The sequence below is a fragment of the Perca flavescens genome, chromosome 17, assembly GCF_004354835.1.
Source record: "Perca flavescens isolate YP-PL-M2 chromosome 17, PFLA_1.0, whole genome shotgun sequence".
NCBI lineage: Eukaryota > Metazoa > Chordata > Actinopteri > Perciformes > Percidae > Perca > Perca flavescens.
Window position 1 is genome coordinate 25760045 of NC_041347.1, and position 19648 is coordinate 25779692.

The 19648-nt window shown below is 39.3% G+C and overlaps 1 protein-coding gene across 1 annotated transcript in view; it reads left to right on the top strand.

Moving 5' to 3' along the window:
• Positions 1 to 16751, top strand: part of slc8a1b (solute carrier family 8 member 1b) — a 142593-nt gene extending 125842 nt beyond the window's left edge. The window contains exons 8-11 of the mRNA XM_028604075.1: positions 6851 to 7036; positions 7381 to 7470; positions 13745 to 13848; positions 14047 to 16751. Of these exons, the coding sequence (XP_028459876.1) occupies positions 6851 to 7036; positions 7381 to 7470; positions 13745 to 13848; positions 14047 to 14319 (653 nt within the window). The 3' untranslated portion in view covers positions 14320 to 16751. The remainder of the gene's footprint in view (positions 1 to 6850; positions 7037 to 7380; positions 7471 to 13744; positions 13849 to 14046) is intronic.
• Positions 16752 to 19648: the final 2897 nt, after the last annotated feature.

A 19648-nucleotide genomic window follows, 5' to 3' on the forward strand; every position in this document is an offset into this window, starting at 1 on the left:
TGTGTGTGTGTGTGTGTGTGTGTGTGTGTGTGTGCGTGTGTGTGTGTCAGTGTGTGTGTACACTGACCTGTTTTCCCTTGTTCCCTTCTTTTTGTGTTTGCTAATGGAAAGTTTCCCCCAGATAAGCTAACATAGAAAGACAGGGAGGAACTATATGTGTGTTTTTCAATGTGCTGTTGTGCACTTACAGTATGTGACAGCCGGCCAAGTTGCCATTTGGTGAGCAGCTTGGTAGTTTTCAGTCTGTTGACATTCACATGTTATTCTTTAAGAGCATGAAATTTCAGTTTTTGTGTATGCAGTGTTTCCTCATATATGTACCTTAAAGAAACACTGCAGAAGTTATTATTACGATTTGGCGCCCCTATAGTTTCAATACTCATAATAATAATAAATATTGACAGCTGTGCAAGTGCATTTGTTATGATTACTTCAGATCAAAAACTAGCCAACGAGTCAACCACTTTTCTAACACAATCAAACATTATATATGTGCAACAACACAAGACATAGCAACCCAGCTACTATAACTTACTAGTCCAACAGCAAGATGGCCAGCTTGCCGTCTGTCTTGCAGCCTTTTATTTTGCAAAGCTCTTGCCAACGACTAAAAACAGTAACACGGTCACTCTCTCCTATTCTCTTCTTAGCTATACCTTCGTTATAGTTCGTTATTCATTTCTCCCCCGGCACTGAAAACATTTTTCTCCCAGCGGTCCAAAGCTCCTGTGCTAGCCATGTCCTGGCTGCACGGCTAATGGTGTGTGTCCATTGTCAGTGTAATTTCCCTGCTTCCCATTCATTTCTATGGGAGCAGCCTTTGGAGAAGGGAGGCGTTGAGTTGCCCGCTCCTAATTTGCATACGGTTTAATCCACTAAACTGGCCTTTGTCGATCTGAAATGAAACACGTTTCGGTGAACTATTTTCGTAAAATACAAGATCGTATTCCGAACGAGCCGCCATTATGGTCGGTTTTGAAATTCGGGAGCAGCCAGCCCCACATGACACGTTCTTGTCAGCTGCAGCCATCGTGGTTGTAGGAGGGTGTAGACAGTTTATTTGCTTGTCATAGCTTGCAATGCTGGGAGGCGGGGCAATCCCATCCGTGAAAACAACGCGTATATGGACACCCACCATAACTGAGTTAGCGTTTAGCATTACTTTAGCAAAAAGTAAAGCTTTCTGTCTATCAGGAAACTCCATAAATCACAACTTGTTGCAGAGCAGCCACAGGACTTCAGTGTGAAAACCAGAAAATATTTTCTCTTTCATGAGGAGCTTTTGTGTCTTAGATAGACAAGAGAAACCAAACCTTTTGGCAAAATGTCGCTTTGCCACTACTGTGCTATTTGCAAATAAATACACTTTTTCTGTTACCCTCATTGTACTGCAGTTCACGTCACCACCTGTTTGTCCTTGCTGTGCATAAATCGCAATTTGCATCCCTTAGACCGTAAATGACTATGAAGGGTTGACACAGTGACTGATTATTTAATTGATTTGTTCACTGACTGATTGTTTAGCTTGTCAAAGGCAGGCGGACTGGCTCTTTTACTGAAGGATTGTGTAATAATAAAACATTTATTAACTTTATTAATTTCTCTTGGGGAAATTCATTTTCTTTCACTCTGTTGTTATTATATTACACACACATGCAGTAGTTGTGTAGCGATACCAAAGTGATGCCAGATAGTCGGTGCTTAAAGCCACTCTCCAGCTACCAGTCCAAACTCCATTACATTGTCCGTGCTGGACTTGGACCGGCGGCCACCCTCTGGTCCCTACGGACTGATATACTGATGCCATAATTCAAAAGTATTTTCAAGGTTAAAAAGATTCAGTCCTTGCTGGACAAAATGATGGTGCTCTTCCAGATTGGCTTGTCAGCATTTCAAAGGTTTTAATTAAAAGTTATTTAATTAGTTTATATAGTGTGTGTGTGTGTGTGTGTGTGTGTGTGTGTGTGTGTGTGTGTGTGTGTGTGTGTGTGTGTGTGTGTGTGTTTCAGTATGTGTTCTAGACAAACAGGATGACAGGTCAGCATGAGTTCTGATAGACAGCTGTACATGTAAACCCAGAATCAGTTACACAGCTGTCATAGTTGAAGACAGTATAATGGAAAGTAGCCCGTACAGCTCCAAGTCTTAGACCTTGTATCTGGTGCAAAGCAGTCACAAGGATCAAAGAAAACAAAAACTTGCAGAAAGTTAATCTTATTATTTAATATGGCCAAAAAGCAAACGCCATAGCTGGAGACCGTGCCTGTTAGTTCGAAGTAAGGTGACATTTTTATGTTCAAGAAATGAAAGAAAAATGTGTTTGAAATTCAGATTCTCTGTATAGTGGAGACAATACTGATATGACATGTTTTCTTTAATGCAGGGAGGTTTATTAAAAGATCTGCAGAGTTCTCAATATGTGACTTCTTTTTATTTTTGACACATATGACGGCTTATATCTGTGACTGGAATGTAATCATCAATGTCAAATCAACACTCACGAGAGGCACAAACTGAGGCTGCGTTTGAAGATGCACGGATGAATGAAAGGCTGTGTTGTGTGTGATATTTCCCTCGTGCACTTGGTGTGTGATGTTCTTGCCTCCATTTAAGTCTGTGTGTGTGTGTGTGTGTGTGTGTGTGTGTGTGTGTGTGTGTGTGTGTGTGTGTGTCTCTCTCTGTCTCTTTCTTGTCTTTCTGTTCCTCTGTGCTTTTATGGATACTGTCCTGCTTTAAAGTATGTGTGTCTGTTGATCTCTGTGTGTGTGTTGTGTGTGTTGTGTGTTTTTGCACAACCCTGGTGGCTAGCCGTATGAAGGCTGACATGTTTTTATCCAAAGTCTCTCTCTCTTCCTCTGTATTGGAAAGGGATTGAAGGGACATTTTGGACTGACTTTTAAGATAACAGGAGGTCATTTGTCCACATCAGTTTCAAAGCCCAGTTTGTGTGTGTGTGTGTGTCCATGTGTGTGTGTGTGTGTGTTTGTGTAAACAGGCAGCGGTATGAATGATTCTCACAAGTCCCCAGAGCTCATATCATAAACTCGCAAGCACACAGTCGTTCACCCAGCCACACTCATGTTCGCACCCCTCGCTTGACTAGCAGCATATACAGATGAGCTGCAGTCCACATCTGCCCTAGCCTATGAGAACGCAGCTTGTGGGCACGTTCAGTAAGCAGCGAGAGATAACACACATCCGACACCTCTGCAGGGCAGGAGAGAGAGTATTGATATGTGTGTGCGTGTATGTGTCAGAATAGATATTTCTTGATGTCAAGTACATTAGCATGCTAGTGCCTCTCGAAATAAAAACAAAAAAAAGCCTGAGTGAGCAGCTGCCAGATTAGCATGAAATGTTTACCGATGAGCAACAGGTATAGATGTCATTTTATTTTATACATTGTTGCTAGGGTCATTGTTTTTTTTTCTGTTTTTCCTTATGAGCTCCAAATAAACTGCAAAGATGACTGATGTCACACACACTAACACAAAATGGAGTCTTTCAATGGCATTTAGAGAGCGACAATAGGTTGTAGAGGGACGTGGGAGATTTAGAGGGATGAAGCGAGAAAGTGACAGAGAATATTCAATTATATAAGGGCTATATCAGCAAAGTGTAGCCTAGGATGAAAAGAGTGTGTAAGACCAAGAGGGAGAGAAGAAGAAAGAATTACTCTTGGATAACCACTTTATCAGTGTAACGCGTAACTGAGCATGGAAATACAGAGACGAGAAGTGTGCGCAAGTCAGGCATGAAAAGAAGTAAAGGCAGATAGAGAGGGAGGGATGAGGGAGCATCAAATAGGAGAGACAGAGACATATATCCACACTGCTGGTGTAGGCTATATTACCACAGGCATCAACTGACAGTGTTGGTGACACTTTACTGGTAACTACAGTTTCTATATGCTCTTTTTTTCATTTTATTAAAAAAGGTATCAGCATTGTAGGGTATTGTTGCTAGAAATTACAACATATTAAGTTGTATATTAACAATTATTGTACTTGTTTCTCCTCCAAAATCCTCTCTTGCAACACAATATCCACTCATAGCTATTAAAGCATGACGACAAAGGGTTTTATGGTTCTGTTTAAGCACTCAAAGCACTTAGTTAAGGTTGGGAAAAGACCGTTGCCTTGGCTAAATATTGAAAAAGTCGACAGAGACTTAAAGCATGGTACAGGATAGGTTTACATAATTAACATTTAAACCAAACCATGATCTTTCTCTAAACTTAACCAAGAGCTTTTGTTGCCTAACCAGACGTGGGGCTGAGGATGCAAACCCTCTCTGGTGTCAAAGTCTTGCGCTTTCTAAGCCTATACAGCAACCGCCTCCCTATGAATAATAAAACGTTGCTTACCATATCACCATACAGGTTGTTTATTCCTACCCTCTAATACGACCAACAGGAGCGTTTTCTGTTCTTATATCTAAACCAAATAATGTAACGGTTGCTGTTTTAAACATTACATTACATTACATGTCATCTATCTGACGCTTTTTTCCAAAGCAACAAACAATTAAGTGCGTTGAACCTTGAAGGGGCAAACTCCAGACAACAAGTAGAAAATGCAAGTACATTAGCTTTAAAATAGGTAATGCTATAAAGAGCCATATGAAAGTGCAGCATCCAAGAAATATATGAAATTGTATTTATTTTTTTCTTCCCTTCTTTATCTGAGGTGTAGTCGGAAGAGATGTGTTTTTAGCCTTCGGCTGAAGATGCACAGGTTTTTGGTCATCCTGATGTCAACAGGGAGCTCATTCCACCATTTAGGAGCCAGGACAGCAAACAGTCGGGATTTCGTTGAGTGATTAGTTCTCCCTCACTGTGAGGGGGCAGCGTTGTGAAACGGTCGCTGTTTGGTTACATTTAGGCAACAAAACTACTGAAGTAGTAGAACCAGTACATTTGTTATGTTACTTCACTTCCGGTCACGCATGTAACGCAGAACGTGATGTAGTTCTGTTTGTTCTGTAGAGTAAAAAAAAAAAAAAAAAAAAAAAACCTGTATACTTTTATTTTCAACCCCAGTCTCTTAGGTGAAAGTTCTGTGTTTGTGGTCACCACACTTTGTGATTTCCACACTCGTGTAATTAACGCCCCCACACACAGGAACAAATAATAAAAAGAAAGAGACCAAAGAGAGAGACCAATGCTGTGATAAAAGAGCACATATACAGTATATATATTAGCAGAAAGAGAGAGAGAGTTAGAAATGGCTCCATTCAGCCATTACAGATTGTGTGGGATGGAAGGAGAACTGCTGAAAGTAAAAAGTGACATAACTCAAGTAGAGAGCCTTGTTTTATAATTCATTACCAAGTGTGTGTGTGTGTGTGTGTGTGTGTGTGTGTGTGTGTGTGTGTGTGTTCCAAACCATAATAGTGGATAAGGCCATTGCTTGCTGCACTGACCTTCTACTGTTCATTTATAGTTGATGATTTGATTTGTTCCAAGTGCTCACCCTGAAAAGAAAGTATCTATTTTTGATTACATTAAACAAGGTGCGTGAGTTACCCTGAAGACATGATTGGCCCTATTAAAGTGCATTACTCTTTCTTTTAACCCCCGCTTATTTATAGTAATTGTAGAACACAGTCTGGATCTGGTTCGTGACTTGTGTTTAATGACTTAATATCAGGCTGTTATGGCACTTTATACTTACAGCGGGTCAGCACTCAATGTGTCAACAGCTGCACTAAATTTGTAGAAACTACCTGTCTTGTTCTGAGATAATTGTGGTTATATAGGTCAAGTTAAGTACAATTCAAGAGTGACTTTTTTGCAGATGATTTACTGTTTTATTATCTGTTATGACAGTTTTGCAAAGGCTGATGCGTTCATGCATTCAGTCCCAAATAACATATTTCAAAATAAGGTCATTTTATCCATCATTGAAATTGAAGGATTCATGTGAGAGAGTGTGAGAGATAGTTTGGCTTTTCTGAGTTTTTTACATTTTCCTTTCCATAATTGCAGAACAAACTTCTCCATCCATCCAATTCTTCATCCATCCAATCAATGAAAATTACTGCCTGCATCCAAATGTTTACTTTAAAAACAATTAAGGTGGAATATTTTATTTCATACACAACAGCCCAAAAAACACCTCCAGTGGTATAAAGCTGTGCGATAATAGAAACAAGGTAAACAGGCATTGGACCCTCAAAAATCAAGCGTTTCTCAAAACTTTGATGGATTACGTTGCATGAGATATGTCCATAAAAATAAATCATATAAAGTTAGCCCTGGGAGAACAGTTGCTGTGGTAGAAGGAAACTCTCCAAACTCCGCTCATTTTAGGGTGCAGACCATTTTTGTTTGTTTGTTTTGGGCATTTTAATGCATCACCAACTCTTAGAAGGTTAATAGTATACACTGAGTCAATGGTCCGGGTGAAATCAATAAGACATCATGGCTTTCACTGAGATTTACCCATCAGAATGTTACATGAAAACAGCAGGTACTCCCGTTTATTTATTCATTTGACTCATTTATAAATGGAGCCATACAACATCCAACTACACAGGAGTGTATGGACTGCTAATGGTGCGTGCCTGTGCATGTGGTTGGCTGTAGTCCATGTCCTGAGGCATGATTAGACTTTGGTACTGACATCGCACACACACACTAGACTCTCAGTGGGTCAGAAATGATGTCAAACTGAGTGTGATTTTTACATTCCTGTCACTATAGATTGAATCCGCATTCGCACAATAAGAACTCAGGTAGCTTACTGTATGTCATGCCTGTAAACATTTTGAACTGCAGGTGAGAACTTTGAGGGAATCGCTGCCGCCCTCCTCTGAACCTCTCTTTCTCTTTCCTCCTTCTGCCCAGGCGAGGATGATGACGACGAGGAGTGCGGGGAGGAGAAGCTGCCGTCATGTTTCGACTACGTCATGCACTTCCTCACCGTCTTCTGGAAGGTTATGTTCGCCTTCGTCCCGCCCACAGAGTACTGGAACGGCTGGGCCTGCTTCGTCGTCTCCATCTGCATGATCGGACTGCTCACCGCCATGATTGGTACGACGACAGCTGACAAGACCCATTTGAAATTTGAACAGAAGTTAATGGAATTAAGGAAAAATCTAAATAAGTTTAATAACACTTTTTAATGTTTAATGATTTTGATTTTACTGGTATTGGGTGAAAAATAAAAACTTCAGCATCACAATCGCAAGACTTTTGGGATTTACAGTACAGTGTTAGAGTGACAGAAAAGATGTTGAAATATGTTTATTTTTATCTTCATCAGGTACGACTTGACTGCTATCTGTATATAAAGAATATTTCGCATTTTAGAAAGTTATAATAGAAGCAGTATTAAGTATAGTGGTGATGATAATGTTCCTTTTATATTATTACAGGGGACCTGGCCTCTCATTTTGGCTGCACAGTGGGCCTGAAAGACTCAGTCACAGCAGTAGTATTTGTTGCATTGGGAACCTCTGTACCAGGTGAGTTTGTATGTGCACGCACATTTACTGTATGTTTACATACATGTGCTGTACTGTATGTTCACTCTAATATTGATCAATCACTGCCACTGTTTTAATATCCGACTATTGGACTTTCCGCCAGCTTTAAACAAAGACCTTTCTCTCTCCACATTTGGCATTTAGCTTGAGGACCTTAATGTAGGAATAGATTTGTGTTCATCAATGACCCCTAATCAGGGAGTATAGCTTGACATTTTCTTTCTTTCTTTTCTTCAGTCTATCAACTGCAGAATAAAAGAAACTGCTGCGTTCCTGGAATGATGATTTTCTAAAAGCCTTAGGGCTCTTTTAAACAGCAATCAAGTAGAATAACTCAATGGTAGCTAGACAGAAGAATATATTAAAATATGAAAAGTCCACACATTGTTGACTTTCACAGAAAAAACATTGTAACCCCTTCAATGTGGCACAAATGCAGTAGAGGTGTCAAATTTCCTTGAAAGAAAAAAATGTGTGTAGGAAGATGATTTAGCACAGAACAAAACTTTTAATATATATCTCACATTCGAGAATGTTTTATATTTCGGTATGATGTGTTACACTACAGAGAAGAAATTATGTTTATTTTTTTATTTAGCCTTATAAGGGTTGCACTCACTTTCTTGAGCAGCCAACTAATTCAGTCACCAGCGTTATGGTCGGCAAAGACATGTTATGGTTATTTACGTTTACATTTATTTATTAGTGGGCTTTGGTCTAATAAGTACTACATTGCAGCAGTCATTTGCAAAGGAACAATGATAGAGGAAGAGAACATTTGCATTTAAATAAATACATTAGTTGAAGATAATAATGTAACTGATGGTCAACTAAGATTTAAATTGATTGATTAATTAATAACAATTTTTTTTTTTTTTTACTTCATTTGAAGATATTAAACATCCAAACAGAAAAATTAGAAAATGTTGTCATGCTGAGGGAGTTTTTGACTGACCCTGTATAGTTTCCAGTCTCTCCAGTGTATATTTACTGTATATGTGGAAGCCTGGAAAGTCTGCAGACAGCAGCATTAATCATCCTCTAAATGTGAAGAATGACTTGCGACTGCAACGGCTGGCTAAATATGTTTTAACCTTGGCGCCTGTCTACTGCCTCTGGACGGACACACACACACACACACACACACACACACACACACACACACACACACACACACACACACACAGAACACACATGCAGACATAGCACATGATTGAATGTGGGATGTATAACATGCAGGCGTTAACGACTGACAAACTGTAATTACTTTAACGAACAGACTCACACACTCACATATTAAATCTTGAAATACGTTTTGCCCACACACACACGCACACACACACACACAGTATTGTGACCACCATGTTATTAGCATAGGGCCATTTGTCATGTCAGGCTCAGGTGGTCTCTGTCCTCCCATTTAGGGAGCTCAGGGGAAAATGTGATGTATTACATACTATTTTCACACACACAAATACATATGCACATATACAGAAAATGTAATATTTGAACACACACAAACAGAAATACAAGCTCGCTAATGGTTGCATTTACAGACAAACGCATAAACACATAGCTGCGTGAAATGGAAATACACACACGGCTAAACAATTTGTAGAGCTGCAGAATGGAAACAAAGAGGTTAAGCCTTTCTGAGGCTCTCAGCCTCATTCACAGAACCTCCTGTGGCCCACACGCACACACACACACACACACACACACACACACACACACACACACAAACACACACTCAAAGAGAAACAGACTTCAAGTTGTGGTTATTAGAGTTAATAAAACCCATCCTGTGCTGCTCCATGATGATTAACCTCGTTTATCACAGTTAGACACACACACACACACAAACACACACACACACAGACACACACACATATATAGAAAGAGAAAGGAAGAAGTGGAGGGAGTGGAGCTTTTAAAAGAGATTTAGAAACTCAAGAAACAAAAAATTGTTGTTGGTTTGGGATTTAGGCAAAACCTCTGTGCCTCATCACTTTAAGACTTCAGAGCATATTTAAAGTATTCTGTTCATCATTTCATGTTGGACTCAGAAACTCAATAAATACATTTAACCTGAGGAAAATGCAACGTGGGACTCAATGAAATAAATAGTAGCGTATGGAATATAAAAGCACTCTGCAAAAAATGCTAGGTCAGGACAATTAAGAATCTATAGACAATGTATTATTACAATAATTAATCACTACGATATTTCAGGTGAAATATGAAACCTTATAAATCAATTTATTAAAAAAAAAAAAACAGTACAGCTCATGTATGTAAAATAAAACTTTAATCGCATAGAGCATAGCTAACGGAGAGGCATTTGGATGGGTCCACGCCTCATAGACTAAGGCAGAAACAGAAGCAAACTGCAGCAGTGTAAATGACATTAGATAAGAGCATGTTTGACCTTTTTGAAATTTGTCATGGCAAAATTGCCCCTAACCCTCAGGAGCATTAAATACATTTATTCAGTGACATTAAACCGGCATTAAAGTCTTAAGAAAACAAAAATGGAACTTGCTTAAATTTGCGTACTTCCTGACACAAATCTTTCAGGTGATCCACCGAAAAAATTGGAGAGGATGGCAAAGATTACCAGGAGGATAATCATTAGAAATGTTTTCTGGTTTAGGGAAGAAAACTACTGACACATTTGGTTTGAGAGACTCCAACAAAACACGTGTTTCAAAAGACATTTATTTTTACAGACTTTCTGGAAGTTGAAGAGAACATACGGAGACTTCACGTAGACTCGTACTAAATTAGCCAATGATCATACAAACAAAAATCACAGTGTCTATTTGAATTTAACAGGGAGGGATTTTAGCTGACTCCATCAGATAATTGTTATGAAATGATTAGTTTGTCATTGCTGTTATTAGTTGAACAACAGACAATTCATTGACAACCAATTTTAATTGTTTAGTGACATTTATCAAGAAAATATGGAAGCGTAGTGCTTCCATGCCTTAAATTAAAACAGTATCCGTATCAGTTATAGTATATATAACAATATTTTTTTTCACGTTATAACAAGATATTGCCACAACATACAAACTTATCAAGTTATAAAAAGAAAATGTTCTTGTTATTACAATATAGTATTCATGTTTTGACTTGAATGGTTTCTAGTCATAACAATAAACGTTTTACATTATAACGTGAAACGTTTGATTAACATTTGATTAATATTTACTTCATGCTTAGGCAAAAACCTTCTTAGTGTACGCACTCATCACAATATAACCACTGTCCTCAATAGCTGCAGATTCTTGCAATGACTCAGCCCAAGCATGATGTAGAAGTTAATCAAATTGTGTTTCATGTTCTAACAGAATTATCACGTTATAACGTGAAACGTTACATGTTACAACACTAATAATTATCACTATATACTGTGAAAAGTTTCACACGTGGTCATTTATTGTTATAACGCGAAACTTTTCACGTTATAACGTGACAAATATTATATTGTAATAACAACAATGTTTTCATGTTATAACTTGTTTGTATGTTGTAAACATCTTCTTTTTACAATAACGTGAAACTGATCCGTTTTTCTTTTTCAGGCGTGGCAGCACTACGCCTCTGTAAGAACATAATACCACACAGTTGAACACAAAAACAAACTGGAGATTGGGATGTTTTTGTTTTTTTCATTTCATTGACTGATTGATCAAAATAATCATCAATAGTTGCAGCCACAAATACCATTATTACAATATTGGCCAATTGTCAGATTTTTTTGGTTCTGGAAGCTCATGTTCACAGATCTTTGAAACTCGATCAAACTCCACTCGGTCAAATAAGAAAATCAGAATCAATCAATCTCAATTTTCTCCTTGGCCAATAATTCAAACAAGGTATCACAAGAACTAAGGGCCGATTTCTGTCACATTTCCTGTAGATATTTGTGATCCCAAGAGGATGGATCCTAATGTTTTTGATGAGCCTTGATCTTTCCGCATAGCCACCACCACCACATGCAGAAAGATTGCAAGATTGCCTTGAGCGCATCAATGCCCCCTATAAGTCAAGAGACAAGAGTGAAAAGGGAGCAGAAGAGAGAGAAATGAGAGGTGGAGGAGAACGGATGTAGAGAGAGCAGATGAGGTAGAAAAGGAGGAGAGAGAGAGAGAGAGAGAGAGAGAGAGAGAGAGAGAGAGAGAGAGAGAGATTCTGGTTGATTGACGATAAGGGAGGTAGAGGAAAAGGGCAGAACACTCTCCGGGGATGCATACACTCACAGAAGGAGCTGCAGAGTAAAACCTGTTTCACACACAAACACACACACACACGCCGCTACCAAACATGCAAGCACCCACGCACTCACCCACTCAATCAGGCACACAAGCACCCAAAGACCAATTGATGCACACAGACATACACAGGCCTTTGCCAGCTGGTGGAGGCATGGATCAGATTGGACCCAGGTGGCGTTGTTCACTAACACACACAGACAGTGTACATGCATGCACTGCACACAGGGACACACACACACTTGCAGGCAGACAGGTACACATACATAGCGCCTCGATACACACACACACACACACACACACACACACACACACACACACACACACACACACTTACACTTTATACCAAAGATTTATCTTTGCTAGACTCTTTCTTTGGCCCATTGCCTCTCCAATCCTCTTCCAGTGCTCCCATCTTCTTCTTTTCCACTGCCAGTTTGGCTGCCACTTCAAGAAAGCCCTTTCTTGCATTTTCTCTCCGTTTTTATTTCCTCTCACTGTATCTGGCAGATAAAAGCAACAGGACATGAATGACTAACGAAGAGAAGATGGCAAGATAATTAGTGCGAGATAAGGGTGCTAACTGACCATTTGGCTGTTCGCTCAGTCTTTGTGCTCTCAGCAAACAGCCTATTGTTGAGATTTGGCAAGGTCTCTGCTCCTTTCAGTACCTGAAGGAGGAGCGTCCCTTGCACCTGCTGTAGTTTGGCAAACATGAAACCAGGGGAAAATGTGGGGACTAAACAGTATAATGCTGATAAGTCATCAGGCAAAGATTTGTTTGCCCTTGCAAACTGAAATTCCGCCTTGTAAATTATTGATCTTGGACCAAATTCAGCCTGTTCTGGCTGCCAGCGACAGAACACTGTAACAGGATTAAAGATTGTGGTTTCTAATTTAAGTTTCCCCGTCTAAATGTGGAAAACAGGATTTTCATTATAATTATAAGTGTTCTGCATTCATCAAGAGTGTCCTTCTCTGTCAATGAGTTCTTATATACTGTAACTCACAAATGAGTGCATGTCGAAGTCAGGAGTTCAACTCCAACTGTAAATCTGTTTAACATTTACTTTACACTGAATAGCACATGTTGTATTATTAAGGGCAATGCATAGTGACTCTGCTAATGCTTCATCGCTCTATAGCCTTAACTTTCTTAGTCAACACTGTAGTGGTTAAATAAGAGAACAGTTATATAACTGTAACGGCAAAGTTTAGTCTGATGGTGATTGAAGGGGAAATGCCAAAAAAAAGTCCAGAATCAAGTTTTCTTCCTCTTGTTTACAACTAAGAGGTGATGACATGTGCACAAATCAATTGGCCTGGGGGTGGAAATAGAAAAAAATGTCATACTGTAGTTTCAGTCAAGTCAATATATTTATTTTCCATTAGAGGCATTATCGTCTATACCAAATTGCATGCCAACCTGGACATTAGTTTTGAAGTCTTTCAAAACTGCTCCAACTTAATGCTCCAATGAAAGAGTGTGGTGCCTGACTTAAATTATTTCCTTCAAAGAGCACAATGTATTTCTATGGTTAGGATTAGATATCGAGGTATATGTGTGAGTAGAGTAAAAACGTTGGGACGTTATTTGTGTAAAGGATGCTCTAGGACTTTATTCTACTAGTAATATGAAAATCGGATTACTTCCCCCAAAACAGAAGTGTAAAACATGGTTGCAGTATTAGTTCAACCCTGTTTACTTTTCATGTTAAAGAACTGCCAAAATCACTGTAACAATCCCTGCTCTCTCACTGTTAGATCTTCTTGTTGGCAGATGACCTACAGTAATCATACCAGAGACAGAAAGAAACACTGCTAGGGTTAGCTGATGTGGTTCCCTAAATACTATAGACTTACAGTATAGCAAGGCACTTTTAAATGATCATTCACTGAGTAGCGTGTGTTGATAGAATATGCGAATCCTGCCCAAATTTGACTTGTCTCCCTCCTTTTCTTTCTCTGCCCAGATACCTTCGCCAGTAAGGTCGCTGCTACCCAGGATCAGTATGCAGATGCATCCATTGGTAATGTGACAGGCTCCAACGCTGTTAATGTTTTTCTGGGCATTGGGGTGAGTCCAGCTCATTTAAACATTGATTCATTAATTCATAATTAATAGCTGGTGTAAATGCAGTGGTGCTTGTCATACTGCAATAGTAGTAATTACTAACATGTATTTGTAATAATCCATATGTTATTTTGTGAGTGCTATTCTTTAGCTGTTATAGACAGTCACGTTATTCAGTTTGATTCTGCTGATGCTCGACAGGTGGCGTGGTCCATTGCTGCCATCTACCACAATAGCAGGGGGGAGGAGTTCAGGGTGGATCCTGGCACGCTGGCCTTCTCCGTCACGCTCTTCACCATCTTTGCCTTTATCGCCGTCGGCACGCTGATGTACCGGCGGCGGCCAGAGATCGGTGGAGAGCTGGGAGGGCCCCGGACATCGAAGGTCCTGACCTCCATGCTGTTTTTTAGCCTGTGGCTCCTCTACATCCTCTTCTCCTCACTGGAGGCTTACTGCCACATCCAGGGCTTCTAAGATGACAGGAGATGACGAAGAGAAGGGTGGGACAGAAGGAGAACATGGAGCAAAAAACCAAGGGAAGGTGGATGAATGGATGGATTTGGAAAATAAAGCAGTCTCATTGATCGATCACTCCCTCCCTTTACACAATAGATTAAATGACGGATGAATGGATGGATGTAGAGATGAAGAAATGGAGGACATATTAAAGCATCTAAAATCGGAACGGAAGAAAAAAACAGATGCTTGAAAGGACGAAGGCAAACAGGAAAATCATAGGAATATGGCAGAAAAAGGAATAAACTAAGGAATATTATATAGTTTTTTTTTTGTCTTTATCTATAAATCTAAACCAATCAAGTTGTCTTAAACCCACCCCCATTTTAAATATACTAAAACTAATCCCCAACACACACAATTTTTCTCGGCTGGTTCCACCATACAGAAATGAAGAAAATGAGTTTTAACAAAACAAGGAGTGAAATGTTAAACTAGACAGACACACAGCTCCTAGGTTGTGTGCCATCCCATTTATCCTCCTCCAGTTGGTGCAGGTCTACTCCCCCGTCCAACTACAGTAACAGGCCCGAGTGAGACAGAAAAGGACAGAATAACTTTATCAGTATGTACATGCATGACCAGACGATACCGAAAACACAATCAGAAGAAACCGGATATATTGCCACAACTGTTTAATGACAACAAACTGTGTGTGTGTGTGCTGGTGTGTGACTGTGTGTTTCTGTGCTTGTGTGTTGGGGAAGATGGTTAAGTACTGTGAAAAGAATCGCCTCTCGTTTTGCCGTCGCTGCGTGCGATGGTATAAGCTTTCGTATTTGAGATCTTTTTGACTCCTACTCTGCCAGCCTGTAGAAATGCTGTGTAAGACTCTTTTGCGGGAAGGCCCGTTCAATGAAATGAAATGTTTTGATCACGGAGGTTTGAAATGTAAATACAAAGAGCTGAACGTACATTACAGCTCCACTATTTTCCTTCTGAATGTCTTGGTTACGCCATGTGCTCCTAAAAGGGCCCTCGTTCTGTTGCTTTATACAGTAGATGTAAATGATTTAAGGTCTAATTTGAATCAAGAAAGGGTTTGTGTGCTTTTACCTTTAATAAGGTCATGTCTGAGAAGACAGAATGGCCACTCTACCGTTTAAAACTGTTAGAGAAACTATTATCATTGCATATATATCTAGGTTACTCTTATGTGTTTTTTTAAACTGTGGAATTCTGTTACCTGGTTTTCCACCTATGAGATTCCCACCATCATGTTTCAGTTGTAACATTGCAATAGACTTTGCAAACGTAGGTACCGTCCTCTGTGAAACCTCATAGGCTGTCCGTTTCTTAACTGCCTCTGTCATTGTTTTTCTCACTTTGATGCCGCTTTCCCATTGGTTCGCTCAACAGCTTGTGTCATCATCCCTGTGTCTCTTAAGTACCTCCCCCTGGCTGGTCAGTGGACCAATCCAAATCCTCAAGGGCTTTGTAAGAAACAACCACTAATCCCTAACCCTGACCCTTGATTTATGATTCTTCGCGTAGATTGGTCTTCAGGGGGCTATTTAACAGAGATTTCCATTCCGTAACATTATGCACCAACTGACCAGATGTAAGGATGCTTCTTCAGTGTGGCTTTCAAAAGAAAAAGAAGACTACATGACCGCTTCATTGAGTGCAGAATTATCAAACCAAGTAGCCAGAGTTACCCTAATATTGGCAAAAGCGACCTGATGATCCAAAGTAATCGGTCAGACAAGGCTTCAACCTTTCTTGGACTTTTTCCCAGTTCACAGACTGCCTATAAATTGCAGTCAGCCTTATTCCAAATTCCATCCATGCAATGTTCTTTCCCGGGCCGCCTCCACTCTGCTTCTTAAATATACTACCCTTCAGGCAAGTGGATCATGAAGGCCTTAACCCAAAGGAAGCAATGAACGTCTGACTTTATATTGTTTCCTTATTCAAGGGCAAGTGTTTGCTCTTGACGGAAGAACCAAAATGTAATCTACGTGATTCACTGCTTCACGCCAGTCCTTGGAAATCAACCACTGACACTTTACTTCAGCAGCCAGTTTTCAGTCTTAACATATGAGCCATCAGATCAGGAATTGAAGTATTTGCTGTTGTTGGAGAAGTAGTCCTACTAATAGATATGGATAAATACTGTAGGGACATCTTGCTTGGAGTACATCTAAACTCAGCCAAGCAGACGCTGTTTAACAAACTCACAGATGTTTGGAGACAATTGTTTATAATAAAAAAATGGGATAATGACATTTTCTTTACACCCTATTGAAATGGCTTCCCCTCTAGGACCTGTATCACAAAGTGAGTTCAGCTCAGTCAGGCTCTCTCTGGGTTACATCAGTGATTCTGGATAACCAGTCTTGAGTTCATAACCATGACATGTAACATTAACATATCAAAAGGACCATGTTTAATATGAGATGTTATACTTTATTTAGAATCATTATCTGATTAATAATAATAATAATAATAATAATAATAATAATAATACATTTTATTTAAAGGCGCCTTTCTTGGCACTCAAGGACACCGTACAGGGATACATAAGACATTTAAAAGGAGCAAAGAATATATAAATAAAAATAAAGAATAAAACAACAATAGAAACAACAGAAAGAGGCAGAGCAATTAGGTATGCAAAAAGATTTTCTATTCACAGTCACCTTATGCTTTCACCTCATGGCACTAATGGAACTAGAGTGCAAAGAATAGCTATCGGACCAATCACTGTTGAGAATCAGGACAGGACTCAAGACAGGAATTAAAGAATTTTAGCACAATATAACAGTAAATTAATTATTAAAAATATGTGGTCAACTAGCTTCCAGCTTTAGGTCAAAAGTCCTGTTATAAAGCCAGAGTAGATGTTTCCTTTCTCTCTAATTATCATTGATTCTACTGGTGTGCAAACATGTTGCTCTGTGCTCTTTATTACTTCTGTTTTTATAGTACAGTGCTTTAGTCTATTTTAGTTGTGCAGCATAAGTTGCCATGTTGATCTAGCCCAATCAAATGTGAACCATTCATGATACCAGAACGCCTTGGTTCAGCTCAAAGTGTAACTGACTAACCACTAATCTCACTTTATAATACAGGCAATAATAGGTTCTATAATCAAGTTATCCAGCGTCATTTTATTAACACACACGTCGTCTCAACCCTCTTTTAAATGAATTTTGAGCTTGAATTTTACCAGGACATTTTCATTTAGAAAATTGTGCCAATGGCTTAAAAGGCAACTAAGAGTTCTGTAAACAATAGGTGTGCTGTTTCAGGACACAAGCTACCAAACAGGATCTCAAGCAACAGCCAAGCTTCTTTGGAAACCCTTGTTAAGTGCTGGGCTAGCTAGTAAACATGTATCAATTAAACTGCAAAAGCAACAAACGGACAAACTGACCTAAACTTTAACTGGCTCGGAATCTTCTTTCATTAATAGACAGACAAGATATATATGCTGAAAAAAATTCTGGCCAAACGAAACATATAAAAGGGGCTCAAAATCCTGTCCTGAAATATGTGTAGAATATAAATCGTCAAGCCTATCTCGACTGTTGGAGAGGTTTACACTTCAGACTGTTAACTATTTTACTCTAAAACCACAGAGATCTCAAAGCTCACAAAACTTACTATATAAGTAGGCATTCTAAAAGTCCATAGTTTATTGAATGGCACTATATGCATCTGAATTGGCCATAATTTTCCTGCTGATGTTGTGTTTTTTACTTGATGTATAATATTATAAGTAGTATTCTAAATGTCATCTGTAAAGTAAGTAGTCGGGGCTAGTTGTAATCCATTTAAAACTTGGCAAAAATCTTGTCACAGACAGCTTGCAATCCCTGTGAGAGAGTAGAGCTGAGCAGAGCCTTGGATTGGATGAGTTTGGCAAATTCACAGTGTCTTGAGGACAAGTTATATATAAATAAATGTTCTAGGTTTTATAACCTGGCATATATTACTGATTCACCAAACGATTCACCTGGAATATAGCCTAGAAATCTAGACGCACCCTAGCGGCAGCAAATGTAATTTGCAGCCAGCGTCGTCTAGCAACTCGCCGTTGGCTTGCGAGCTGGAAAAACCAAACTCTAGTCAGGCCAATCACATCGTGTATAGAGTCGGTGGGCAGGCTTAACATAATGACGGCAGAGATGCGACGGTTCCGCGTGAATTCCCTGCTACTTGAAAACAAAGAAGATGGCTGCTGCTGCTGGCGAACAGCAGTCTTTCAAATCGGCTTTGGCCGCGACTCTGGACGACTTGAAGTTCAGCTTTTCTTTGAGAAAAGAACAAAGAACGGCACTGAAGTCATTCTTAAAAAATGAAGATGTGTTCGGAGTTTTGCCGAACAGATACGGCAAACGTTTAATCTATCAACTAGCGTTGCTCTGGTTGGTTGTAGCGCTATCCTATTGCGTGCAGAGTGAATTTGTTTATCCCGACCCCCAGATTGATCCCTGCCAATGGTGAGTTCCCAGACCCAACATCTTGATGTGGGTCTGGCTTGTCAGGCTACCTGGAATAGAGAACCACTCCAGAATGAAAATTCCAGTATTTGATTCTCCTCAGAGGTCCAGCAGCATGACTTGCAGACTGAAATCTGGCCAAACTCTAATAAATAACTCTAATTTATGCTCTGTAGCATGCAAGCTTTTGTTATTTGCAGCACCAATGTTGCGCGATTTGGGAAAAAAGTAAACAACAAAACATTTGTACAATCTCTTGACAGCCAAAATGAAGTATAAATTTAGATAGATTTTACTTACTACTTATTACTTGTATTTGCCAAACTCTGCACAATGTACGGCTCTCCATTAGAGTAGCTGTTCTCTTTTGAAGGCCTTGGAGTGGCAGTTTACCCCTGTTTTGCCAAAGGGAAATCTTTCTATCAGAAACTTACAATTTGCAGTCTGGACTGTAAAGGGTTTTCTAACCAATGGAACTTTCTTAAAACACCAAATATTATTCATACTTCATTAACACTTTGAAAGGAGACTTGATGTTGTTTTAACCTAACCAGAATCTTTCTATTTAAATTTGAATGCATTTGTCTCTTCACTGGCATGGAGCTTAAGGTTTATACACTGTAAAAAGTTATGCTAGCTTGTGCAAAAAAAAAAAAAAAAAAAAAAAGAAAAGAAATTACATTGTGGAAGCTGTTTGCAACACGTTTTGAGTAACTTCAACAGGGTTTAAATTATCTTTGATATTGCTAAATTAGGTTGGATTTACTTCAAATGTGCCCGCTGCCTAATTTGTCAGAGTGAACTTGCGCAGGAATGAAAAGCTTGCAGTAATGTAGTTG